The sequence below is a fragment of the Rousettus aegyptiacus genome, unplaced genomic scaffold (genome assembly GCF_014176215.1).
Source record: "Rousettus aegyptiacus isolate mRouAeg1 unplaced genomic scaffold, mRouAeg1.p scaffold_m13_p_16, whole genome shotgun sequence".
In the NCBI taxonomy this organism is placed as follows: domain Eukaryota; kingdom Metazoa; phylum Chordata; class Mammalia; order Chiroptera; family Pteropodidae; genus Rousettus; species Rousettus aegyptiacus.
The window spans coordinates 52,209,249-52,235,275 of record NW_023416291.1 but is presented as its reverse complement, the minus strand read 5'-3'; the positions used below and the strand labels follow the sequence as shown (position 1 = coordinate 52,235,275).

Here is a 26,027-nt window from a genome sequence, read left to right as displayed (position 1 = left end):
TGAGCAGGTGGGGGTGCTGTCAGCCCGGGCCAGGCCCAGCGAGGGGCTCACCGGCGGGAGGTGGGGTCAGTGTGCGTGCTGGGCCCACGTCGGGGCTCCTCCCCCACCCCGCACCCCAGTGCTCACTCCGGTGCGTCTGCCCCCCGGCTGGCCGCCCCGCCTCCCACCTCGGCCTCTCCTCTCCAGCGCGGCCTCTTGCTCTGCTCTCTGCGGAACAGAAAGCTGACCGTGTGCTCCGTCCTGACTCGGCCCTGCTCCTGGCTGTCTTGCTCAGGTGGCTGGGTTTATTTCCTGTCCTCTGAAGCCGTCCTCGTCTCCTGACGTGTGTGGGAGACGCTGCTGTGTCTCCCTGTCACACGCAGCTGTGAGAAAAAGCCACTGTTTGTGAGAAACGGTCCTGTGTGAGCAAAAGCCACTGTTCTGTTTGCAAGCGATGCTGCTGCGAGCATGCTGGGGACACTGGTGTCCGTGTCCCTGGGGTGCACATGTGAGAGTCTCTAGTCACTGGTTCTCAGGGGACCGCTCTGCCCCCCCGGCGATGCCGGGCCACGTCTGGGGACGCCGTGGCTGTCTGACTGCGACGTGCCTGGCGTCATGCGTGGGAGGAGGCCACACACCGCTGCTGCTCCTCGCCCCACAGGGAGCGCTCCGGCTTCGAGTCGCGGGGTGCTGCCTCCCTGGGGAGGTGCCGGGCCCCAGGGTGCGAGCGTCTTGCTCATTCTCTTTAGTAGCATTTGGCTGGCCCTCTGCCGGCTTTCCTGTCACAGTTGTGCTGGAGACACTTGTCCCCATCTTTTTTTGTAAGTTAGTAAACTTTATTTTTTAGATCACCCCCCTCTGGCAACCACTGACCCGTCTGCGACCTCCGTAGTCCGGCTTCGTCCAGTGTCGTAGGCAGGCGCTCCTTGACTTACTGCCCCGAAGCGCCCGTCGCCCGTTGAAAGTGCCGTGAGTGGCGGATGCGCATGCGCCCGGCCCGCCGACCGCCACGGCTCAGCGCGGCCTCCCGCAGACGCGCTCCCCGGGCCGGGGACCGTGTCCGGCCGCGTCTTGCTAGCCCGGGACGAGAGCCCTGTTCAGAGTGAGAAGTGACGCTTCCACTGACTGTGTGTGGCTCTCACACCACCGCAAAGCTGAAAAGTCGTCAGTGGAACCGTCGTAAGTTGGGGACAGTCCGTATTTGGAATCATGTAGCTTTTTTGGACTTCTTTTTTTTTTACCAGCTCTATGGAGATTGAACTCACGTGCTATACAATTCACCCATTTAAATGTGTAGTTCAGTGTTCGGCTCTCTTCACAGGTTCGCAGCCATCACAGTAAATTTTACATTTTCGAGAGAAGCCCGGGCCTTTCAGCCCCTTCCCCCAGCCCCTGAGGACCACTCGCCCGAGCCCTGTCTCTGGGGACGCGCCTGCTCTGGACATGCCCCACCCGCGGGGCTGCCGCGCGGCCCCTGCGTCCGGCGTGTGTTCAGGCCTCGTCCCTGTGGCAGGCGCCCGTCACGGCCGAGTGACACTGCAGTGTGTGGACGGCCGACCTCGTGTGTCTCCGTTTGTCCGTCAGTGGATGCCTGGGCCGTTTCCGCCCCGGGCTCCTGTGACGGTGCCGCGAACGTGGGCGCGCAGGGCGGCTCGTCTCTTCCTGGCCGTGTCCCCTCCGCCCGGCGTCCCGGCTGTTCCGTGCGGCCCCGTGTTGAGCTGGCGCCACGTCTCACCCCCCGTCCTCCGCGTGGTACCTGGGCCGTGCCAGGCTCGTCGGGAGCGGGCAGCGTGGGACCGGAAAGCCAGGGGCCCCCTGCGGCTGTAGGCGCGTGTCGAGGTGTTTGGACGCGTCAGCGGGCGAGAGGGTCATCGCCCATCAGCTTCTCAGGTCTGTGGCGAAGGGTGACCTTGGACGTGGAGCTCGTCTCCACTGTGCTGTTGGCATGTGAATGGCCACCAGTCCTGTGAACTCGCCGGCTTTTGGTAAAAATTGGGAAGGAAGGAAAATCGATCTTTCGTGTATGTTTTCCTTTTTTTAGGGCGCTCCTTCTGAGCCAGGTGGTTCTGCCTGCAGGGGGCACTGGGCACCTGGGGACATCTGTGGTTGTCACGACTAGGGACTGCTCCTGGTACCAAGCGGGTGGGGGCAGGGGTGCTGCTCGGCCCCCCACAGCATGATCGGGCTCCCGGGTCACAGTGCGGTGGGGGATGGAGACCTGCCTTAGGTCTAGATAGGACAGGACGGACTTGCAGGGTCCTTGGTGGATGCCAGCAGAGTCCCGCGTGACAGACAGTTTCTAATAAAAGGCGACTCCTTGGTGCATTGGGATGCAGCTCAGATGACAAAACTCCTTTGCTCGTGCCTGCTGATTGACACCCAGGGGTGCCAGTTGCTGAGCTGTGCTGGCCTTTCGGTCCCGTTAGCAGGCGACCAGGGTGGGTGGAGTCAGCATGAAGGCGTTAACAGAGGGTGGGCGACTGGATCCGAGAAGGCGCCCTGAGTGGGTCAAACTCTAGCTCGAGCCTTCCCGGGAGGCTGGGGGGTGGGGGGGCCTCCTTGGGTTCTCGCATGCCAGGGCGGGGTACTCTGGGGGGGCCGTCCCAGGCACTAGGGGTTTGCAGCGTCCCTGCCCCCCCCCCACCTGACGGCAGGAGGGTCCCCTCACCCAGCCGCGACAACCGCACACGTCCCCAGACGTCGCAGTCCGTTGTCCCCCGAGGACCGCCCCAACCGGGAGCCAGTGACAGAGGCAGCTCACGTTTACCGTGACGAGAGCCGCGGAGCACAAAACACGCACAGCGTGAGCCTCAGGACACCCGGTGTGTGTCCACAGCCCAGCGGGGCCATCGCGTGACACCAGGAGCCCTCGTCCGAGAGGGTCCGGGGACCTTGCGGAAGGGGCATCCGTGCGCGCCCTCGGGAGCGGGCGGATTCTGTTGTCCCCTCACTCGGGGGCACATTTGGGCCTTTGCCAGGGCCCGTGCCGGCTGCCAGGGGCCCACAGATGCACCCGGTATGTCTGGCACGAGTGACCGGGTCCCGCTTCCCTGCAGATGGAGGACGGCCACACCCTCTTTGACTATGACGTCCGCCTGAACGACACCATCCAGCTGCTGGTGCGGCAGAGCCTCGTGCTGCCCCCTAGCGGCGGCGGCGGCGGCGGCAGCAGCAGCAAGGAGAGGGACTCCGAGCTTTCGGACACGGACTCGGGCTGCTGCCTGGGCCAGAGCGAGTCGGACAAGTCCTCCAACAGCGGCGAGGCGGCCGTGGAGACGGACGGGAAGACGGCCGAGGGGGACGAGGACGCGTGGGATGACACGGAGCTGGGCCTGTACAAGGTGAGGCTGGGCCCCCGCGGAAGGCTCGAGGGCGGCCGGTCTCCGTGCCCCACAGCCCCCTGCCTTCCCTGGCCCCCGCTGCAGCTCTGTCCCTGCGGCGGGCACTGCAGTCCCGCCGTGCCCAGCTCCGGGAGCTCCTGGGGCAGAATCGCAGCTGCTCCCGCTCCCTGTCCCTGGGGGAGTCCAGGCCTCCCCGCGTCTCCTCTCGGTCTGCGGTCTGCCGTGGCTGTGGAGCTGCTGGCTTCGCTGGCGAAAATTCACATAGCGATCTTGAAAAAGTGGGCCGTTCCAGTCTCTTTGGGCAGCACAGCAGGGTGGTCCTGCCCCCAGGGGACAACGGGGACCTCCGGGGTCGTCAGGACTGGGGGTGCTGCTGGCGTGAGTGGGCGGGGCCGGGGAAGCTGCTCAGCACCCCCGGTGCCCCGGACGGCCGGGCCCCAGAGGTCCACAGCGCCCCCGCGGGAAGCCCGCTGCAGGCCCTGGGCTCGCGTCCCCGGCGTCGGCACGCGGACCGGAAGCGGGCCCTGGCCGGTGCCGCGGGTCGGGCCGCCTTCCCTGGCTCGGGCCGGATGGGAGCGTTCTCTCTCCTCACAGGTCAATGAGTACGTCGACGCTCGGGACACCAACATGGGCGCGTGGTTTGAGGCGCAGGTTGTCAAGGTGACCAGGAGGGCGCCCGCCCAGGACGAGCCCTGCAGCTCCACCTCCTGCTCGGCGCCGGAAGGAGACGTCATCTACCACGTGACGTACGACGAGTGAGTGTCACCTCGCCGCAGGCAGGCGGGCTCGGGGCGTCGGCGCTCCGTGCGAGACCTGGGGTTCGGCACGGCCCTGGGCGTGATGGCCAGGATTCGGGGACCCCGCCCTCAGGCTTCCAAACCACACAGGAGGGCACCCCCAGAAGCCCAGTGCTGTGGAGACCCAGAGCCGGGCTGAGTCCTCCTCGCCTCTGGAGAAGCCTGCTCTGCCGGTCAGAGCCCACCCCAGGCCCTGTCTCCACGTGGCGCTCACACTGTGCGTCACCGCGTGACACCGGCTTGGCGTCCCTCCCCCGCCGGATGTGACCGATGGCAGCTGCTGAGTGCTCACTGTGTGCCCGGGCCTGTGCTGGGCACAGGGAGCCTCGTCTCTGAGCGCGGAGGGCGTCTCGGGCGTCGGGCATTGCTTCTCCACGGTTCCGGGGCCAATGGGGCGGGCGGGTCCGGCCCTGCGCGGGAAGCTCTGCAGCTCTCGTTCTTGAGCCCCGACCCCCCAGCCCGTGGACAGCCATCCCCTCTCTTTTCTCTGTACACACAGAAAGAGCTAGCTCTGGGGGCTCCTGCAAGGACACCATCCTGTCAGCTAAGGGCCCCAGCAACATGACCTCATTTAACCTCAGTTACCTCCCTCAAAGCCCCATGCCCAAATACAGTCACTTTAGGGATCAGGACTTTAAGGCATGAAATTGGGGGTGGACACAATGCAGTCCATAACGGGGGGCGAGTATGCCTGCGGGCGTCCCATTCTGGGTGCTCGGGGCTTCTGGTTCTCTTTGGGGTCCCTACTGCCTGCCCTGGTCTTGGGCACGTCCTAAGCCTAGCTCCATATGAACAGTTGGAGTAACTGAGTAGGTGAATCACAGTCCGAGCAGGATTCCTCTTGGTCAGGGCGTTGCAGACTGCAGCCCAAGGGCCAAGGCTGGCCCACTGCCTGTTTTCGTAAACAAAGCTATCGAAACACGTCGACACCCATCCATTTTCATGTTACCCGTGACCACTTTCTTGGTGATAGCGACAGAATTGAGTACTGGCAGCAGACCTCCCAGCCCCTCGGCTGCCCGGCCCTTCGCAGGAAGAGCTCGGCACCCCCGTGCTGGCAGCGCAGTGGACGCAGCGAGTGCCAGGCGGCGCAGCCGACCTCGGGCTCGTCCCCCTCGCGGTCGAGGTTCACTCTGCCTGACGGTGTTTTCTCCAGCCGTCATCTTATGCCTTTTCGAGGCTGCCGGACTATGGCCGCATGTTCAGGATGATCGGGCGTCGTATTCTAATCTCCACGTCGTGCTTACGTAAACGAGGTGCTGGACGCCCCTCTGCAGAACCCGTTCCAATCCGTGCGTCTGGAGGAAGCTCAGGCTCCCCCCGCCCCATTTCTTTGTCACGTCCCTAGGGCCGCAGACCGGGTGGTTTGTAGTAGGTTTGTTCTCACGGTTCCGGCAGCCGGATGTCCACGGCCGGGGGTCCGGGCGGCCAGGGGCCGTGCTTCCCGCCCCCTCCAGCTCCCAGTGCTGGCCGGCTGTCTCGGGCTCCCAGTGTCCTGTGTGTGTGACGCCCTCTCACAAGGGCACCCGTCATACTGGATTAAGGCAACGTGACCTCATCTTAGTTTGTAACCAAATTAATACCTGCAGAGACTCTATTTCCAGATTAGGCCTCATTCCTACATGCCAGGGATTAGGCCTCTGACATATCTTTTCAGGGGACACGCATCAGCCCTTAACATTTTCTGTAATTGGTGCGCCCTCTGTACCTGTGAATTTCCGCCACCAGCACCTGAGGTGGCGGGGGAGGGGACTCTGCGAACTGCGTGGTGAGAAGGACCCGGACCCGTGTCCTGTTGCCGCGGAGAGCATGCGGTGGGTGTCGCCTGGGGTCTGAACGTGGCTCTCTCCGCAGCTACCCGGAGAACGGGGTGGTCCAGATGAGCTCCCAGGACGTCCGGGCCCGCGCCCGGCACATCCTCAAGTGGCAGGAGCTGGAGGTGGGCCAGGAGGTCATGCTCAACTACAACCCCGACAACCCGAAGGACCGGGGCTTCTGGTACGACGCCGAGATCCTGCGGAAGCGCGAGACCCGCACGGCGCGGGAGCTGTACGCCAACGTCCGGCTCGGGTGAGTGGCCGGCTGTCCGGGCAGCGCCCTCTGCGGGGGCCCAGCCCCCTTCGCCTCTCTGGGCCCCCAGGTGATCTTCCGACTGGGACACTGAGCCTCGTGCCCCTGCCGGGAGCGGCTCTGGGCCCTGGCTGGAGATGCGAGCCTTCCTGTGCTCCTTGTTGCTGTAGATTTGGCAAATAGGCAGAAACTTTAAATGCGTCAGAATCCAGAAGGTCGGGAGAGCCACAGTGAACATTGTTCCTTCCTCTGTCGCCTGGCCACCCCGTTCTCCTTTCTGGAGACATGCCTGTGCCGGCACCTTCCGGGGACATCCTGTGCCTAAACAAGCATGAATGTGCACGCAGACAAACAGGCCCGAGGTGGTGTGCGCCACACCTGGGTTGGCAGACTGCTGTCCGCAGGCTGGATCCAGCCCCTGCCTGTTTCGGTGAATAAAGTTTTATCAGCACACAGCGTGCCCATCTGTTTGCCTGTTATCGGTGGCTCCTCTTGTGTTGGCATTTGGAGTATTTGGGAGAGACCAAGAGCACTCACTCTTCTGTGCTTTGCAGAAAACGTTTGCCAGGCTCTAGTCTGCTTTGCCTTTCTCGGTCTGTCTGTCTGTCTGTCTCTTTCTATGTTGAAATAACACAACACAAAACCTCTCCCGACCATTTGTAAGTGTACGGTTCAGTGGCATCAGGTGCCAACTGTCAGTGCTGCTCCGCTTCCCGAACTTTGTTATCGTCCCAAACAGCCACTGCCCCCATCACACGCGCCCCCCCCCCCACCGTCTGCGCTCCGCGAGTCCGGCTCCTCTGTGGCCCTCCTGCGAGTGGGACCCCCCGGCATGTCTCCTGTGTCTGGCTGTGTCACTGGGTGTAACGACCTCCAGGCCCGTCTAGGTAGCAGGACGTGTTAGAACTTACCTCTTCCATGGATGAACAGCATTCCAACGTCTGCATAGAACACAGACGTGAAAATCTGGGCAGCGGTGTCTCACACACACACGTGGCCCGTGCCGCGGTCACGGGGGAGGGGCCCTGGGGGGGGTGGCGGGAGGGGGGTGGGGGTGGGGGCGGGGGCGGGCGGTGGCGACGTCACCATTAAACGCGACCCCGTTTTTTGTTGCACCGCTGTTCGTTTTCCTCGGCTCGTTTCCGATTGCGCCGACGGCTGCTCCCACCCCGCGCTGCCCCCCTCCTTGCCGCGGGTCGAGTTTGCTGCCTTCTCTGGAGGCGGCAGCTCAGACCAGCGAGCAGGGCGGCTCCTCTAGCGCGCATGCCGAGGACGCCCCTCGCCTCTGCCCGCCGCGGTGTGTGCCGCCAGGCCCTCTCCTCGTTCGGTGCTGTTTCTTTGGTTTCCTTTGAGATTTCCTCGCGGACTCCTGGCTTCTTTAGTGGTGTGGCGCTTAATTGCTGGGTTCGAGAGACCTTTGTGTCGTCTTTCGTTTATTGACTTGTAGGTTGACTTCGTGATGTCCAAAGAGCACGCGCTGTGTGATTTCGGCTCTTCGAGAGTCGGCAGAGTTGGTTCCGTGGCCCAGAGCCGGGCCTGCCTTGGCGACCCCGTGGCCGTCGGGGTGCTCGCGCGGGGCGCAGCGCCTGCGCCCGGGGGTGTGCTGGCCACGCTGTTCCCGGGGAGCGTGCTGGCGGGTTTTCCGCCCAGTGCCTCTGTTGGCGTTGGGGGGCGTCGGAGTCGGCGGCCAGCTGTAGCTGGCTTCGTCTGGTTCTCCCTTCGGCTTCATAGTGAAGAGGCTGTTTTTTGGTGCACACACTTAGGGTAGTGATGTCCTCCTGTAGTGTCTCGAGTCATATTCTGTGTTCTCAAGTCTGCTTCGCCTGAGGCGTGTGGACTGAGCACACCTTTTTTTTAACATTTATGTTTGGATGGTGTATCTTTTTTGTTCCTTTTACTTTCAACCTATATAGTTGAGGTTGAAGTGCGTTTCTTATAAATAACATAGAATGGGTCACTTTTTTTATCCACCTTGCTAGTCTTTGCCTTTTAATTAGCATGTTTAGACCATTTATGTTTGAAATAATTATCGGTATGTTAAGGCTTAAGCCCGTCTTTCTGTTCTCTGTTTTTTTCTGTTTCTCTCTTTCTGTCCTTCCTGGCGCCTACCTAAACGGTTTTTAGGATTCTGTCTTGATTTATGTCAGTCTTTGGGGCAATGACTTTTGTATAGTTTTCCTTGTGGTTTCTCCGGCCTTTACCCCATAAACATGTGACACCCTGGTGTCACCACCTTGAAGAGTTAGAAATGTTTCTCCGGTGTTGGTCTCTTGTCACTTGTTGTAGTGAGTGTATCGGATGGTGTTACGATTTTTATTTCGATCATCACCTGGTGCAGGATACTCCTGAGGAGGATGATCAGTTGTATTTACCCATATTTCTGCTCGTTCTTCCTTTTTGCTCCAGGAGTCTTTCCTTTGTAACTTCCTATCTATTCGAAGAGCTTCCTTTGGTTATCCTGCATGAGTGGGTCTGCCAGCTGAGAAGTCTTTTAATTTTCCTTCATCTGAGAATGCCATCGTCCCCACCCCGCAACTCCCAGGCGTCGAATGGTTTTATTCATAAATGTTTTAGAAACATGTTTCTTGAAGAAATGTAGTTAGAATGTCATTACTACAACTTAAAAATTAGCGGTAATTTCTTAATGCGTTTTCAGTCATTGTTCAGTCTTCTGATTATCTCACTTTTTTTAAAACCATTTGTTGATCAGGCTCTAAGTAGTGTTCACGTATCTTTAAATCTCTTGTTTATCTTTAGGTTTCTTGTCCCCTTTTTCTTAACAAGTGAGTCACCGAGATGTGCCATGACCGTCCAGTACAGGCTGCGTTTTGCAGACTTAGTGTCGAAAAAGACTGTAGAAAAGCTCACTGATCATTCTTGACCATTAATTACATGTTGAAATGATATTTGTTGGCCTTGGGTTACGTCAGACACGTTTGAATTGCTTCTCTCTTCTTTCTGGAAGCGGTTACTAGGAGTCGCAGCTGTGAGGTGTGTGGCCCCTGCTCAGCCGCCACTGCGGCTGCCGACGTGGATGGCACCGCGGCCCCTCGGGGCCCTTTGAACTTGGAGGAGCTTTTGTGTTTTGACATAGGCACATCGGTCAGACTTTACCTTGGTGGATTTTTCATGATGGGCCCTGTCTAATGGCCTTGCCCGCCCAAGGGTCAGAACTTCCTCTTGGCGCATCGTGTGGCGATCCTGTTTCAGGCGCTGCTTCCTCCCCGCTGTGTCTGATGTAGTAGGAGTTGAACTGGCTGGGGGAACAGCCAGGTGCTCGCCCGAGGCCCGCGAGGCCTGTTCCTGAGCCGGTTGGAGCCTCAGGTTCCCGTGCTCGGAGGTTGTGCGGGGCGGCCGAGCCCCCCGCGAGGCCTGATGGCCCGTGTCCTGCAGGGAGAACTCTCTCAACGACTGCCGGATCGTCTTCGTGGACGAGGTCTTCAAGATCGAGCGCCCGGGCGAGGGGGGCCCCGTGGCCGAACACCCGCTGAGGCGTGAGTTGGGGTCCTGCCCGCGCCTTCCGCCCGGGGGTGGGAGGGGGCCTCTGGCGCCCTTCGCGGGGTGACCCTGGCCCCCGTGTCCAGGGAAGAGCGGGCCGTCCTGCAAGCACTGCAAGGACGACCAGAGCAAGGCCTGCCGCGTGTGCGCCTGCCACCTGTGCGGCGGCAAGCAGGACCCCGACAAGCAGCTGCTGTGCGACGAGTGCGACATGGCCTTCCACACCTACTGCCTCTGCCCGCCCCTCAGCAGCGTGCCCAAGGAGGACGAGTGGTGAGCGCCGCCGCGGCCGCCGGGCAGGGCTGGCGGGGGCCCGCGCCGTCTGTCGGCTGGCCAGCGCCTGAGGGGTGGTGACGGGAACGGGGCGAGGGACTGTCCTGAGTTCCGGTGTGGCCCGGGCCTCACGGTCACTGCGGGGCCGGAGCCCCTGCAGGCAGGGAGCAGGGGGCTGGGGCGTGGCACCGCCTCAGAGCCGCCCACGGTGACCACACATGTGACCGCAGATGTGCCGCAGGCTCTGGTCCGAGGACCCGAACCTGTCAGCAGAGTTGCCCTGCAACTCGGAAGTGGCCACTGTCCACACACCAACCCTGGTGGAGCTGGGGAAGCCGAGTGCGGGGCACTGAGGTCCCCACAGCCTGGCCGGGGGGTCCCCGCGGGGGCGGGACGGGGGCGCCGTGCAGTGGCAGGGCCGGCGGTGGGGGAACTGCTCTCGCTCCGCGTGGCGCGCACGGCCAAGGAGCTGGGATCTTGCATGAGCGTAAACTTCAGTGGCCCCGTGCTTGGACAGCACAGGGTGGCAGGAGCCAGTCGTGCCTGCAGGGCTGGGGCGCGCAGCGGGCCGAGGGCAGGGGGTGACGTCCCTGTCGTCGCAGGTACTGTCCCGAGTGTCGCAACGATGCCAGCGAGGTGGTGCTGGCCGGAGAGAAGCTGAAAGAGAGCAAGAAGAAGGCGAAGATGGCGTCGGCCACGTCGTCCTCACAGCGCGACTGGGGCAAGGTGAGGTGGCCCTCGCCCCGTGCGCCCCCCGCCCCCCGCGCCCCGCGCCCGCTCACGCTGCTCTCCCCTCTGTTCCTGGCGCGGACAGGGCATGGCGTGTGTGGGCCGCACCAAGGAGTGCACCATCGTGCCCTCCAACCACTACGGACCCATCCCGGGCATCCCCGTGGGCACCATGTGGCGCTTCAGAGTCCAGGTACCGGCAGGCGGGCCCGGCCGCCAGCCCCCGCCCGAGCAGGCGGCGCCCGTGCTGTCGGGGAGGAGGGTCTCGTGACGGGCGCGCCGCGTTCGGAGGGCGAGTCGGGCCGCTGGCGGTGCGGGCGGCAGCCGGGCGGGCGGGGCGAGCGCCTCTGCCCCAGGTGGTGCCACTCGTACCTCGGTGGCTTCTGCAGGTCAGCGAGTCGGGGGTGCATCGGCCTCACGTCGCGGGCATCCACGGCCGGAGCAATGATGGGGCATACTCCCTGGTCCTGGCCGGCGGGTACGAGGACGACGTGGTGAGTGGGGGGGCTGGTATTTATTTTGTAATTGTAGGAAAACACGCATAACGTAAAACGTGCCGTTTAGCCACTTGTAAGTGCACGGCTCAGCGGCATTGCGCACACGCGCCTCGCCAGGCCACTGACCCGTCCCTGTGTCCACCTCCGGGACTTCCTCATTGTCCCGGGCTGACCCTCTGTCCCCGCCACACACTCCCCCCCAGCCCCCAGCCCCCCCATCCGCTTCCTGTCTCTGCGGATCTGCCTCCCCCGGGGCCCCCCTGGGAGCGGGGTCGCACAGTGCTCGTCGTTTTGTGACGGCCGACGTCACTGACCGTAGCGTCCTCCCGGCTCATCCTCGTAGCGGGTGTGCCAGAGGATCCTTCTAAGGGCTCCGTGCCGTGCCACCTTCGGGATGGGCCGCGTTGGTACCCACCCCGTGTCGGCGGACAAGACACGTGGGTTGCCGCGTCCTCCCGGCTGTCGTGAATCCCGCTGCTGTGAACACGAGTGCACAAGTACCTCGTAGAGACCCTGCTCTCAGCTCTTTCGGGTGTGGCCCTGTCGTCCCGTCTTTAACTTTTGAGCGACCTCCGTGCCGCTTTACGCAGCGGCCGCGCTGTTCTCCCCGGCGGCCACGGGGCCAGGGTCGCACAGGGCCAGGGTCGCAGTGCACAGGGCCAGGGTCGCAGTGCACAGGGCCAGGGTCGCACAGGGCCAGGGTCGCAGTGCACAGGGCCAGGGTCGCCGTGCACAGGGCCAGGGTCGCAGTGCACAGGGCCAGGGTCGCACAGGGCCAGGGTCGCCGTGCACAGGGCCAGGGTCGCCGTGCACAGGGCCAGGGTCGTAGTGCACAGGGCCAGGGTCGCAGTGCACAGGGTTAGGGTCACCGTGCACAGGGCCAGGGTCGCAGTGCACAGGGCCGGGGTCGCACAGGGCCAGGGTCGCACAGGACCAGGGTCACAGTGCACAGGGCCAGGGTCGCACAGGACCAGGGTCACAGTGCACAGGGCCAGGGTCGCACAGGGCCAGGGTCGCAGTGCACAGGGCCAGGGTCGCACAGGGCCAGGGTCGCAGCGTCTCCACCTCCTCCGCGGACTGGCGCCTGTGTCCTTGACAGTGGACGTGCTCGTGGGCCCTGGGCGTGCTGTCTGTGAGGCCCCGCCCCGCGGGGGCGTCAGCTTCCCCCTTCTGTTTCAGGACCACGGGAATTCGTTCACCTACACCGGGAGTGGTGGTCGAGACCTTTCCGGCAACAAGCGGACTGCAGAACAGTCCTGTGATCAGAAGCTCACCAACACCAACAGGTCCGCAGAAACCAGGTTTCACGTTTTCGCCTGCTCGCTCTGCCCCGTCCGCTGGTGGCTGCGCGGAGGGAAGGGGGTTTGGTTCTTTTCTTGGGGTGTCACACCCAGGAAGCTGGATCCTCACTGAGACTGGTGGAACCTAAGGGTGCTATTTCTTGTCTTCTTTGTCTGCTGACGTCTCATGAATCTTTCAGAGACATTAAGTATTTCCCCTGCGAGGCCAGATAATAAATCTTTGGGGCTTTGTGGGCCGCACGGTCTCTGTTGCAGCCACTCAGATCTGCCACCGTAGCACAAAAGCGTCTGCAGAGCTTACGTAAGTGAAGGAGCGTGGCTGTGTTCCAATAAAACTTTATTTGTAGAACCAAGCAGTGGGTTGGAGTTTGCTGACCTCCAACTGCAGAAAGGGGGAGGACTTTTTAAGCATAAAGAATATCGTAAAGTCCAAAAGAAGAGACAGATTTGATGACATAAACATGGTAAATTGCATCAGTGAAACCCATAACTGAAACGACAAGGCAGGCAGATGGCTCTCTGGAGGGACATATAATCGTCAAGTCCTCAGGCGTGAGGAGCTGTGGCAGACCAATAGGAACTAACACACAGGGCATGCAGATTATCGACAAAAGAAAAGGAAATTTTCAATAACCATGAAAAACCGTTCAACTTTAGTAATCAAAGAAATACAAACGGAGGTGATGGTGAGGTACCATTTATTTCTCCTGTGACAGCCAAAAATTTTAAAATGTTGAGAAATGCCAGAAATACAAATTGGTACCATTTTTCTGGAAATCTCTTGAAAATCGAAAGTGTCTATGAGACGTGGAATGAAACTTACAGGTAGCTGTATTTATCGCACTGTTATGTAAAACAGCAAAATATCAGCATCCGTTTGGGGGAGCGTTTCAGTTTCAGTAGCTGTTAAAAGTCGTGTTTTGAAAAAAGGTTTAATGTGACGAACTGCGCACGAGCTGACATTAAGTGATACACGCTGGGCCCAAAAGTCCAAGAAACGTGTTCTTTAAAAGTGGCGTTTCTGCCCAGAAACCAGCCGCGTACTTGCAGCTCTTGTCCCTTTCCCGCCCGGTGAGGGCGTCGGAGCCTCTGCGGCTCACCCCGCCCGGCTCACCCCGCCCGGCCAGGGCTACCCCCCCCCCCCCCGCCTGTGCCCCCGCCGCCTGTCTGTGGCACCTTTTCCACTGGGCGTTAGTGGCCTGCAGCGCCAGTAACAAAATCCCGCAGACGAGGTGGTTTAACACATTTATTCTTGCACGTTCCTGCAGGCCCCAAGTCAGAATCCAGGTGTCACGGGGCCGGCTCCCTGTGACACTTCTGGGGGGGCCCTTCCGGCCTCTCCCGCCCCTGGTGGCTGCCGCGCCCTTGGCGCCCCTGGCGCGTGGCCGCAGCGCTCAGTCTCTGTCCCCGTCTCCACGCGCCCTCCCCTCCGTCCGCCTCCTTTGCTGACAGGGACACCAGCCATCGGATGTGGGGGTCCCCTCACCCATCCTGGCCTCTGAACTCGAGTCCATCTGCGAGCACCCTCTTTCCTAAAAAGGCCACGTGCATAGGTCCCAGGGCATGGGGTGCGGCCCTCCTCCTGGGGGGCGTAGTGTGACCCACATCCATGGCCCCGCTGTCCCCACAGGGCGCTGGCTCTCAACTGCAGCGCCCCCATCAACGACCGCAAGGGGGCGGAGGCCAAGGACTGGCGGTCGGGGAAGCCGGTCCGCGTGGTGCGCAACGTCAGGGGCCGCAAGCACAGCAAGTACGCGCCCACCGAGGGCAACCGGTACGACGGCATCTACAAGGTGAGCCGCCCCGCCCCCGCCCCCCCCCCGCCCCCACGCGCCCCTCCCCCACCCCCCCTCGCACCCCTGGCCGCCCGGTCCCAGAGTCCTGACGGCGCCTTCCGCCCCGCAGGTCGTGAGGTACTGGCCGGAGAAAGGGAAGTCCGGCTTCCTGGTGTGGCGCTATCTCCTGCGGAGGGACGACAATGAACCCGGTCCCTGGACCAAGGAGGGGAAGGACCGGATCAAGAAGCTGGGGCTGACCATGCAGGTGCGTCCAGGCTGGGCTTGCGGGGGCCGGGACGCCCCTGGCCCACCTGGCAGCTGAGGCCCTGGCGACCTGGGCCCATAGTGCTGCCTGGAGCCCTGTCTTCTTGGTTGGTCCCTGGGGATCATGGCAGGAGCCACCCCATGGATGGCTGGGTGGTGGAGTGCTCAGCCAGCCGAAGCCTGCCTCCTCCGCTCGGAAGCACTCCCGGGTTTCTCTCCTGCGTGCTGTCCAGGCACCGCGCTGGCCACGGCTTGCGGCTGCCCGTTTCACTTCTTTAGCCAGTGGGCCGTGGGGCTGGGCAGACCGTGTTGAGCTTTTGCATTCGTAGTTTTAGAGTTGAGACCCAGGCTCATAGGTGTGTTAGTATGTGGGTTTGTCTGAAATTAAATTAGAAGCCCCTCCCCCCCAAAAAAAACAACAAAACTGGAGGAATGTGGAGAGCGGCGGGTGTACAGGTAAGGAGGGGGCCCCTCCCAGGCACCGGCTCGCCTCTCTCCGAGATGGAGCGGCCTGCCTCCTGAGGATCCAGCCTGTGCGGAACGCGGCTCTCGGCTCCGTAATTGCGCGTGGGGAGGTGCCGTGCAGCTGGTAGCTTGCGGGACTATTTGAGGAATCTTAATTGCCACTGAGAGTCTGAAAGTGCCTGCCCCTTGAGGGGGGGTCACGAGAGCTGTCTTCTGAACATAAGTTAGTACCACAGGGGATTTCAGAAGCTGAGGAATTGGGGAGACAACCAGCTGTGGGCGGGGAACGTCGGCACCTGCTGGGGGCAGGGTCTTTATGGACGACTTCAGTCTTTATTGCAACTTAGTGTTGCTCTAAAGAAGGTGGAAATTTCTCGAAACATTTTGGAATCGGACATGACTGTAGGTGCCTCAGAGATGGGGCTGTAACCGAGTCGCCTGTGAGGACCTGTGGGAGCCCATGCTCCTCACAGCGGGCCTGTAGGTGAGCCGAGCCCCTGGGCTGGGGCTGCTTGTTGGTAAACGGAGTTTTCTTGGGGCACAGCCGAGTCCCTCCGTGCGCCTGCGGGTTCTGCCTGCTGTGGGGCCCAGCAGAGCCTGGTGTCCCCACAAAGCTAGCCGGTGTGCCACCTAGCCCCTGGAGAAAGTTTGCCTGCCCTACTGGAAGTAAGAAAGATAGCGAGGTTATCAGGTTGGCTGGATCACTGTCTCATTTGACTTGTCACCTCCACCCTGCCAGGGGCAGGTTAGCCTTTTATTCTGGGAACCCGGTTTGTGACAGTCACTGCCTCGGGCTCCAGGCTTGAGTGAGTGGAGGAGGCAGAGCTGAGGCGGTCTGCTGTGGGGGGCTGGGGGGCTGGGGAAGGCACGGAGGGGGGTGGCAGGAAGCGTGAGTGGGGCGGGGCGGTCCCTGGTCCCTGGGGTTCCCGGCTGCCCCGGGCGCACATGGCTCCAGCCCGCTCCTCACGGCTGTCCCCTCTCCCACAGTACCCAGAAGGCTACCTCGAGGCGCTGGCCAAGAAGGAGAAGGAAAAGGAGAACAGAAAGAGGGCGGCCGAGGAGGAGGAGGAGGAGGAGGAGGACGAGGACTTCTCGTCCCCCAGGAAGGGCAAGCGGAAGAGCAAGCCGGCAGGTGGGTGTCTCGGGGCAGCCCGCGCGCGTGCTCGGCGCTGCCCGCGCTCACCGCCCGCTCTGTCCCAGGCGGCAGGACCGGCGCCGGGTCCCCGGGAAGGACGCCCAAGAAAAGCAAGGTGGAGCCGTACAGCCTCACGGCCCAGCAGAGGGGCCTCGTCAGGGAGGACCAGAGCAACGCCAAGCTGTGGGCCGAGCTCCTCAAGGCGCTCACGGACGGGCCGGTGAGCGTCCCCCGCGCCCCGCCGCCCCGGCCGCCCGCCCCGAAGCAGAGGGGGCGTGACGCTGACCACCGGCACCGTCGTGACGTGTCGGCTCAGTGGCATTACGTGGTTTCCCGTTGCTTTTCCACTGTCCCCACCGTCCGTCTCCAGAACTTCCTCGGTGTCCCCAACTGACACTCCGTCCCCTTCGAACACTCACTCCCCCCACGCCCAGCCCCTGGCTCCACCACCCACTTCCTGTCTCTGTGCATCTGACTCCTCTGGGGACGTCCTGGGCGGGACCACGCAGCACGTGTCCTTCCGTGTCTGGCTTATGTCGCTGAGCGTAACGTTCTCCGGGTTCATTTACATCATAGCAGGTGTCAGAAAGCTCTCTTTAAGGCCGAATGATGGTCCGTTGTCTGGACGGACGGCGTTCCGCGCACGGCTGTGAGCGTGAGTGAGCGAGCGTCTCCCCCGGCCGCTGCCGGCCGTGCTCTCGGGTGTGCGCAGACGTTCCGTGCTCTACGGGTCACATCTTAGACCGTCGCACGTGGAAAATGCGCTTGCTGCGCCTCAGCCACCCTGCGTCGCAGACGGCCCGGCCGTAAAGTGCTGCGGACGCTCACGTTGGCCTCCGGCCGGGCCGGGCCGCTGCCCGGCGTCTCTGCAGGGTGGCGTGCGAGCCTGCGGCGCGAGCCCAATTAAAAACCTGAGGTGTGGGCCCTACTGAATTGGGATTGCTTTTACACCATTGCGAAGTTGGAAAATTTTAAACGAAGCCATAGTAAGTTGGGGATTGGCGGCGGGGTTGCCGGGTCACATGGTCAACTGAGGACCGACCCGCCAGTCCAGGCTGCTGTCCTGACCTTCCTGCCCTGAGTGGGGTGTGACGCTGATGGTCACGGCGAGCGAGCGACTCGCTGTCCTCTGGCTGCCCCCCCACCCCCGCCACGGGAACCAGCTCTCCTCGGCTCCCCAGCCACGTGCGCCCCGGGCGGTCTGCCGTGACCGCTGACGCGCACTCTGTGGCCGGCCCGGCCCGGAGCGAGGCCCAGCTGGCCTCAGGCGCCGTGTGCTCCCGTTTCAGAAGTTCCTGAGCAAGGTGGAGGAGACGTTCCGGTGCATCTGCTGCCAGGAGCTGGTGTTCCGGCCCGTGACGACCGTGTGCCAGCACAACGTGTGCAAGGTGAGCGCGGTGGCCCAGCGCCCCGCCTTCGCCGCGGGCCCCCCTCGCCCCGCTCCCCTGCCCCCCGCCTCCCGGCCCCCGTCCCCCAGCTGGCCTGGGCCGCCCCGCGTCACCTGGCCCCGCGCCGCCCGTTGGCTGGGTCTGTCGAACACCCTCCCAGCCTGCCATGCACCGGGGGGTCCCGCGTCAGGGTGGGAGAGCGCTGGCCTGAGGTCCGGCTGTGATTAGTGACTTAAACAGGTGGCGGGTTGGGGTACAGAGGCATGAGGTGCTGGTCTCTCAGCAGGGGTCCCCAACCCCTGGGCTGCGGACTGGAACCGGTCTGAGGCCTGTTAGGAACTGGGCTGCACAGCGGGGGGTGAGGGGTGGGTGGGCGAGCGAAGCTCCTTCTGCATCCGCGGCCGCTCCCAGCGCCGGCGTCGCCGCCTCAGCTCCGCCTCGGGTCCTCAGGCGTTAGATGCTCATAGGAGCATCATCCCCGGTGCCACAAAGGCTGGGACTGCCGCCCTAGGGGCCTAGAGGAGCAGGAGGAGGGCTTCCTGGAGGAGGGGCCTCGGGCAGCATTCCAGGAGGGCAGAAGGGCCCGTGCGGAGGTCCAGACAGACGAGCAGGCACGTCTGAACAGTTAGGGCCTGCAGATCCGGGACGTGGGGCGGGCAGGCGGGCTCCAGGCTCTGCCCGGTGGTCAGTCTCTGGAGAGAAAGGACGTGATGGACAGGTGGGGGCTGAGATTAGACTAGACCGAGGTCTCTCCTTCGACACCGGGTGTCGGGCCGCATCGTTCTCTGGCAGGGGCGTCCTGAGCACTGGGGTGGGGGGCGAGCAGCTTCCGTGGCCCCCCCGCACACGGTGCCAGGAGCGCACCATGGGTGTCCCTGGGTGGCCGAGGGTCCCCTGGGGCAGGACCGCCCGGCGGCAGGTGCCGGCCCGCGGGAGCGGTTTCTCTGGCCGCTCTGGGCAGTGCCGGCAGCAGTGTGAGGGGCCGTCGCTGCCTCCTGCTTCCCCTTGGTCTCTGAGCTGCTGGCGACTTCGCTCCCAGCCCCTGTCCTCGCCTTGGGGCCGTCGGGCTGTCCAGTGCTGGCTGTCACGTGGGGGGGACTCGTCCTAACTGCTTTGGCTTCAGGGTCCGGCCTTCCTGCCTGCCTCGGGCCCCGCACCCGGTCCTGTGGCCTGATGGGTCCGTTGGTGTGGGACCTGGAGGTGTGGCACAGGCTCGGTGGAGGAGGGTGGGGGCCTTCGGAGTCAGCCGCCAGGGTGGGACCGCCCCCCAGCCTGCCCGTCTCAGCCTGGGAAAGCCCCCTCATTCTCGCAGCCCCTGACGAAGGGCACAGCAACAGCCTCCTGGCTCTGGGTGACCCGTGCTGCGGGGCTGTAGGCCAGCACACGGGCGGAGGCGTTGGTGGCGGGGAGGTTTGCAGCGGGTCAGGCCGGCTAGTACAGCACGAGTGGACCAGTCGCTGGGGTTCCGGGGACCGAGTGTCTCAGGTCAGTCGCCCGTCTCAAAGGGCCATCGCTGTGCGGGAAGAGGGTACTGGCCTTAATGTGTCTGCCCGTCTGTCCGTGTGACTGGTTGCGTCTCCCAGAGACTCACTTGGCATCCGAGGGATTATGGGAAAGTGGCTGTGACCCTCTGCCCTGCTGTCCAAGCACCTGGTGTTTTTGTACTCTAAAGTTATTTTATCGTACTGAGGTACACACAACGCAAAATTACAACCCTAGCCATTTGTGAGTGTGCGGTCCAGTGCGGTAAGCACGTTTAAATGTGCAACAGTCCCCACCATCCACCTCCAGGGACTTTCTCATCGTTCCAAACTGACACTCTGTCCCCGTTAAACACTCCCTCCCCTCCCCTCCCCCAGCCCCTGGCCCCACCATCTACTTCCCGTCTTAATGGATCTGCCTCCTCTGGGGACCCCCAGTGAGTGGGATCGCACAGTGTTTGTCCCTTTGTGACTGGCATGTTGCACTGAGAATAACGTCCTCAGGGTTCATGGATGTTGTGGCCTGTGTTGGAATTTAATTTTTAAGGCCGAACGATATCTCATGGCCTGGGTGGACCACGTTGTGAGTATCGTTCTTTGCTCATGGACCTTTGGGTGCTGTGACTCATGCACAATCAGAACCTGGTTTTTGAATGTGGACCCAAATCTTACTTTTGTTGAGCACAAAGAGAACTACCTTTGCCTCTGGAATCAAGGCCGTAAACTTCACGTTGAAAAAGGAGCTCAGGAGTTTTAGGAATAGGAAACAAGCCACGGCGCGTGTCCATGGTCGAAGGTGCTGTGCTGACATTCGCCCCCGCGCCCCGCTGCCCGACGTCATCCTCCGGGTGTGCACGCCCATGTGGGCCCCCGTCCCACGTGCATTACCTCCGGCCAGGCGGGCGGGGTCTTCCCTGTTCCTCTGACAGGGCGGCTGACTGGCCAGGGCCTGTCCGCGCCGTGGCTCTGCCCCTGCCTGGCACTCTTCCCCGGCGTCGGCCGTGAGAACCGAGTGTGAACTGGGAGTGTGCCCAGCACCGCAGTGCCTTCCTTCTCCCTGTTGGTCTCGTCGATGTACAGTTATTGAGCATCTGCTACGTTTCGGGTCCTGCACTTGGTGCTGGGAGGGTCAGTAAGACACAGCCTCGATTGCAGGAAGTGTCTGGCCGTCAGAGCTAAACACGTTAGTAAACGAGCCGGCTCCAGAGGGAAGGTGCTGCTCTGAGGCGCACTGGGCGAGGACTGGCTGCGGTGGGGCCACTCCAGTGTTCCAGGAGTCAGGGACGGGTCCTCCGAGCAGGTGACTTGAGCCCAGGCATGAGTGTTGCGAGAGCCAGAGGACAGACCTGTCGGGTGGTGTGGCCTGCACGTGCCGAGGCCTTGGGGCAGGATGAGCAAGGAGTCTCTAGGGGGTCCTGGGGAGGCCGGGCTGGTGGTGGACGGCGAGTGGTAGGAGGTGACGGAGGGTCAGGCAGGAGGGGCCTCTGGACCTTGCGAGAAGTCAGTGTTTGCTCTTGACTCCATCGCTGGGGACAGCGGGCGGCCAGGAGTGGCCCCGCTGCCGAGGACGGCACGTCTCACCTGCCCCCTCTCCCTCGTAGGATTGCCTGGACAGATCCTTCCGGGCCCAGGTGTTCAGCTGTCCGGCCTGCCGCTACGACCTGGGCCGGAACTACGCCATGCAGGTGAACCAGCCGCTGCAGGCGGTCCTCAGCCAGCTCTTCCCCGGCTACGGCAGTGGGCGGTGATGCTCAGCACTTCGCGCCGGCGTTTTCTAAAAACGCATCAGAGGGGTCTTTGGCCCCCCCTCCCCAATCCCCTTGTTTTTTAGTGGGCTTAACTTAAACAGGTAGTTTTCTCCGCTCCCAAAAAAGCCCTTTGTCTTCCTGGCTTTGTTTATTTTAATCTATAAATTTTCAAGAATTTGTATAACGGCTCAAAGAAAGAAAGAAAGTTGGACTTCTCAGTGTTTTATCTTGGTTTTTTAAAAAAATACAAAGCCTGCAACATAGAAGCAAAAAACGAAAATTTTTTTTCTGAAGATGGAATTAGAAGCGACTCGGCCCGGAGGCCGCTTACGTCCCCAGCGCCCGGGCCCCGGCGGCCACGAGCTGGCGCTGGCTGCCTGCTCCGGTCTTTCCCACGCGGGGCCCCGGCCCCGGCCCCGAGCTGGACGCGAGCTGGATGCGAGCTGCCCTCCTGCCAGCATGTCGCCGCCTAGAGCCCAGCTGGACGGAGCCTGGCGGTGGCCCTGGGTGTGGCGTGGCCCCATTGTCGTCCGTCAGTATGTTGCCGAAAAGAGGAAAAACCCCGTTCAGTCCAGTTTAAACTCTGGCCGCCAAGCCCCCGCCACCAGCTGGCTTCTGTGTTTGAGACCCGCAGGCAGAGGCCACCGCCTCCTGAGCAGAGCGAAGGCCATGCAGAGGCCGCCTCCGTGGGACTCTGCCCCGCGGCGAGGCTGGGCGAGCAGCCACGCGCCCTCCAAGCTGGAGCGCCGCGGGAGCCGACGCACGAAGCCATGTTCAAGTGCCTTTGGTTCTTTCTTTCTAAATGCAGGGCTGTCTTTTAGCACTGAATTTAATTACTGGACATGCCGACCAGATTCTCAGACCGGCCAACCAGTTTCTCCCGAGACCGGGTGAGTGTTTGGGGCTGAGTTGAGTTCTGTCGTTCCTTTAAATTGAATTTTCAACTCACCAACTGAGAATTACAAGAGGGATTTTTTTTTTTAAAGTAAACACTTTTTATAAATGAAATTTTTTTTTGTAGTTACTGTATATGTATCAAGAATTCTATAACTTAGAGTTTGGTTTTGTTTTTGTTTTTTTTTTTTTTTGGTTTTGTATTTTTTTGGAATGATTTGTTAATTTTTCTAACTTTACCAAAGTTTGCAGCTTATACCTCAATAGAACAGGGATATTTTAAATCACATAACTGCAGACAAACTGGAGCAATATTGTTTGAAAAGTCCCCCCCGCCCCCCATTATTAGGTTGTTAACGTATTAGGAAGAAATGACAGAATTCTGTGTAGGCGTTTTCTAAAAATCCACCATTCTTTGTCCGGATTTTAGATCGTCGGAATAAATGTCTTTTACAGATGCCTTTGGTCGCGTCTCCCGTTTGTGAATTGCTTTGCAGCCCGCTGGGCCCTGCTGTTCTGATTTCATTTTCTCTTCACACAACCCCACAGGACAGGCCTGAGAGCCCCAATTCGTAGAGGGGCCGCGGCAGCCAGAAGTCGAGGGTGACAGGCAGTGGTTCTGACGGCCTCTTGGGGGGACGCTGGCTTGAGCCTTCGTGTGGTCGGCAGACGACAGCCACGGGGTTGGATCCGGCCTTCTGGCTCGGAGCGGGAGGTCACTCGTCCTCGCTAAGCTGGGCGCTCCTGTCCCCATTTATGTTCGAGGAAACCAAGGCCGCAGTGTTCCCCCACGAGACCAGCCCTAATCGTTAACCAAGAAGTCCACGACCTTAGAAGGGGTGTCTGGGCCTGGGGAAATTGGGACACCTTGGGGCGTAGGGACTGACTCCCTGAAATGCTGTTTCCAGCAGAAGCCTGAGGCCAAGGGTGAGGCAGGTTTAGAAATCAGCTTCAGGGACGGTGACAGGGCTGAATTCTGCAGAGGCCGTCGATTCGCGTGAACCTGATACTGGTGCCTTTTATTCACGGCCAGGTCATGGCATGGGCAGATCTGATTTAATAAACAAAAAGTTCTGCCTCTTTTTGTCCTTAAAACGTGCCAAGAGTGCCCTTGAAAACATTATGCTAAGTGCAAGGAGGCAGCCACAAATGATCACGTGTTACATGATCTCATGAAGCCTCCAGCACAGGGATCTGTGGAGAGAGGTTAGGGGGCCTGGGCCGGGGGAAGCGGGTTGGAGGGAACGTTAGCCGAATGGGTCAGGGCTTCTGGGGCGACAGACGTCCTACATCGTCATGGCGGCACGTGTCTGCGGCTGTCCTATAGTACACTCCGTGCGCGTGAATGGAACGGTGTACCAATTACATCGAAAGCATGTCAAACGTGGACATGGACTAAAAATCGGAAAGATGCTCAGCTCTGAGGGGCGTCCACGATAGTCCCCGGGTGAGCCCGGCACAGGGACAGAAGACTCCGAGGTGGGTTCATTATCAAGATTGTAGTCGTGGATGTTTTTCATTTTAAAAATTAAGACAAATATCATTGTTAAAGATGGGCAAACCCAGAAGAATGTATGTGCAACCACTATGTAGAAATAATCACAGTATTAAGCATATTTCCTTCCTGGTCGATCAAAAAAAGTCTTTCAATAGCTTTATTGAGATATTTCCTGTTGCCATGCCCTTCACCCATTTAACCCATTTCCCATTTTCCCGGACGGTCCTCGCTGGTGGCACTTGCAGCTACAGCGTTCACCCCAAGATGACTCATGGACTGTGGTGCTACCTAACCTCACCCCCAAAGTTTGTGCGAAATACCTCGATTTTATCTCGCTTTTATTATTTTCTTATTGCTCTAGTGTATCAATAGTCTTTGGAAACAAGTGATGTTATTCTGTTTATAGCCTTCCGTTTTTAATAGTGGTATTTCCATTTACAGCACATAGTAATTCTCGGTCGCTGATAACGTCGAATTCTAGAAAACGTAATATTCCGATGCGTAATATTAACATTTGTTTTCAGTCAGCCGAAGATTTCCTGAATCTGACGTATGGACACATTTCTGTTGCATGAGGATGAGAAACAAGTTCTGTTTAGAATGACTCCAAGAACAGATTTTATATTTTCACATCAAAAACCAGATTTGCTTCTGCCTCAAAGAGCGTGTTTATCTAAAATGAATGAGGACAACAAGCTGCACTTTTTTTTCCTAAACGGGGAATGGGTTAAAGTCTACAGTAGTGGTTTTTAGCATACTTACAGAATTGTGCAACTATCATCACTATGTAGTTCCAGAAGATTATCACCCCCAAAGGAAAATCCAGCCATTAGTAGTCAGTCCCCATCCCCCTCCTCCAGCTCGAGAACCACACACCCACTCGCTCTGGGTCTGCCTGTTCTAGACATTGCGTATGAACAGGATCACGCAATATTTGGTCTTGTGGGCGTGTTTTCAAGGTTCGCCCTCGTAGTGCGTGCCAGTGCTTCACTCCTTTGTAGGGCTGTTGTATTCTAGCCTGTGGCTGGACCACATTCAAAAAACTCACCTGCGTGATTTTTTGATGTAAAAGTTCCTTTTCTCCCTCCATCTCAGGTTATAAAAAGTACATAATTCCATTAGGACATTTGGAAACTGACTACGTGAAGAAAGTCAAAATATATATACCATCCTGCCATTCAGAGGGTTGCCATTTTCAGGCTTTATTTGTACAGGTGCATGTGTCGGTGCTGTGATGGTCAACCTCAGAACACCCTGGCACTGTTTTGACTCAACCATTTTTAGGTGAGGTAGACAGAGGTTAAGTGGCTTTACCTAAAGATAAGGCAAAGCCACGGCATGCATGTATTTCTGTGTGTATACACACACATACACACACACACGCATTGTATATTTTATATGTAAATTGAAAGAACAAAATTGGAACAGTGCTGCACATTAGCCTTGTGCCTGGTTTTCTATTGAATTCAGTTCATTTATCAAGTAGGCACTTTGTCTAGCACCTCAGTAAACAAACAGATGTGAACGGTGGTCTAGTGTATGCATATTTTTGTCCACTTATAAACGTAAAGCATTTTAAATGTGTCTAGCTTACATGTTGATCTACTTTTTCATTGCTACATAGTATTCCAGAGTACCTTGTGTTCCTCATCCCATAAAGGTGGATATTTAGGACAAAACATGGAAAGCAATTGCAGACAGCTCTGCAGCAAGCACCCTTGAGTGGTGCAAGCTCTGGCACCTTTCTTGGGGTCTGTGACCTCCAGGAATGCAATGTACTGAAAATGTTACTAGCAAACATCCGCTTGGCGGTTTATACTGCTCCCTGCGAAGTGCGACGTGCCCACACCCCTTTCTGATACGCGGTTGGTGGTGATGATAATATAGCAAACCTTAATTAAATGCTTAGGAGAGGCTACACGGTCAAACCCTTTACGTGCCTTTACGTGCCTCCTCTCACTCTACTTTGGCAACATTCCCAGGAGAGGGGCAAGCAGTGGCGTGTGTTTGCCACCGTATCCATTTCACAGGGGAAAGAGGCCCAGCGAGGTTACTTCGCAGTGAGGCGTGGGAAGCAGCCGAGCTTTGCACCTAGGTCAGAACATCAAACTCGCCTCGCTTACCGATTTAGGGAACTTCGGGGAAAGGCATCCAACTTTATGCGGAGGGCTATGCCCCTTTACAAAGTTTTGTTGATCGTGATGGATACGGACTTGGTTAATTTTGTTGGGGGTGGGGAGGGCATTTGCTGCTAGATTTTTTGTATCTCAATTTCGAAGTTCTCCTTTCCAGAATGAGTGTCTGTTAGGGAGCTGTGCTTTGTAGCCTGGAACTCCGAATTGGGGAACTCTGCGCCCAAATTTCGGCTGCGGGTTTCGAACCCGTTCGTGGTGACGCCTGGGCCGGGTGCTGATGTTGTGCAGGGTCTCACGTACTCAGCTGCCGCCTGATAACCGGGGCGGGGCCTGGGCCATGATTGGCATCCACCTCAGCCAGTCCGCACCTCGGGCTGACCCCGCAAGCCAATACCCGCTTGTTCTCGTGCGATCGTTGGGTGGGCCCCGAGGCGCCCTTGTCAATCCGAGCCCCAGCCGCCGCCCGGTTGGTTGCGGCCCCCTTGGCTGGCGTGCGCCACCTCCAATGAGATTGGAGCCGGTCAGCGGGCACGTGGGTGGGCACCAGCGTGTCCGGACCAGCTGGCCAATACGGAGGCGAGGCCGGCGTCGGCACCTACCCAATCGGGGAGCGCAGTGGGTAGGCCGTGCGGAGTTGATGGGCCCGGCGGATGGGAGGGGCGGAGCTGTCAGCGGCAGCCAATGGGCGTGCGGGCGTGGGCTCGGGGGCCAATGGCGGCCGGGGCGGAGCTGGCGTGCCGCCTCATAAGCCCCGCC

General features: G+C 60.0%; 1 protein-coding gene across 4 annotated transcripts in view; it reads left to right on the top strand.

Annotated features, from left to right (window-relative positions):
• The window catches only part of UHRF1 (ubiquitin like with PHD and ring finger domains 1), a 28,877-nt gene extending 6,781 nt beyond the window's left edge, over positions 1–22,096 (top strand). For all 4 annotated transcript variants that reach the window (XM_016144625.2, XM_016144634.2, XM_016144654.2 and 1 more), the window contains 15 exons: positions 3,036–3,320; positions 3,915–4,075; positions 5,972–6,187; positions 9,581–9,681; positions 9,772–9,958; positions 10,561–10,684; positions 10,773–10,880; positions 11,077–11,181; positions 12,364–12,470; positions 14,116–14,278; positions 14,391–14,528; positions 15,980–16,124; positions 16,193–16,347; positions 17,417–17,515; positions 20,598–22,096. In XM_016144625.2, the coding sequence (XP_016000111.2) occupies positions 3,036–3,320; positions 3,915–4,075; positions 5,972–6,187; positions 9,581–9,681; positions 9,772–9,958; positions 10,561–10,684; positions 10,773–10,880; positions 11,077–11,181; positions 12,364–12,470; positions 14,116–14,278; positions 14,391–14,528; positions 15,980–16,124; positions 16,193–16,347; positions 17,417–17,515; positions 20,598–20,744 (2,241 nt within the window). In that variant the 3' untranslated portion in view covers positions 20,745–22,096. The remainder of the gene's footprint in view (positions 1–3,035; positions 3,321–3,914; positions 4,076–5,971; positions 6,188–9,580; positions 9,682–9,771; positions 9,959–10,560; positions 10,685–10,772; positions 10,881–11,076; positions 11,182–12,363; positions 12,471–14,115; positions 14,279–14,390; positions 14,529–15,979; positions 16,125–16,192; positions 16,348–17,416; positions 17,516–20,597) is intronic.
• Positions 22,097–26,027: the final 3,931 nt, after the last annotated feature.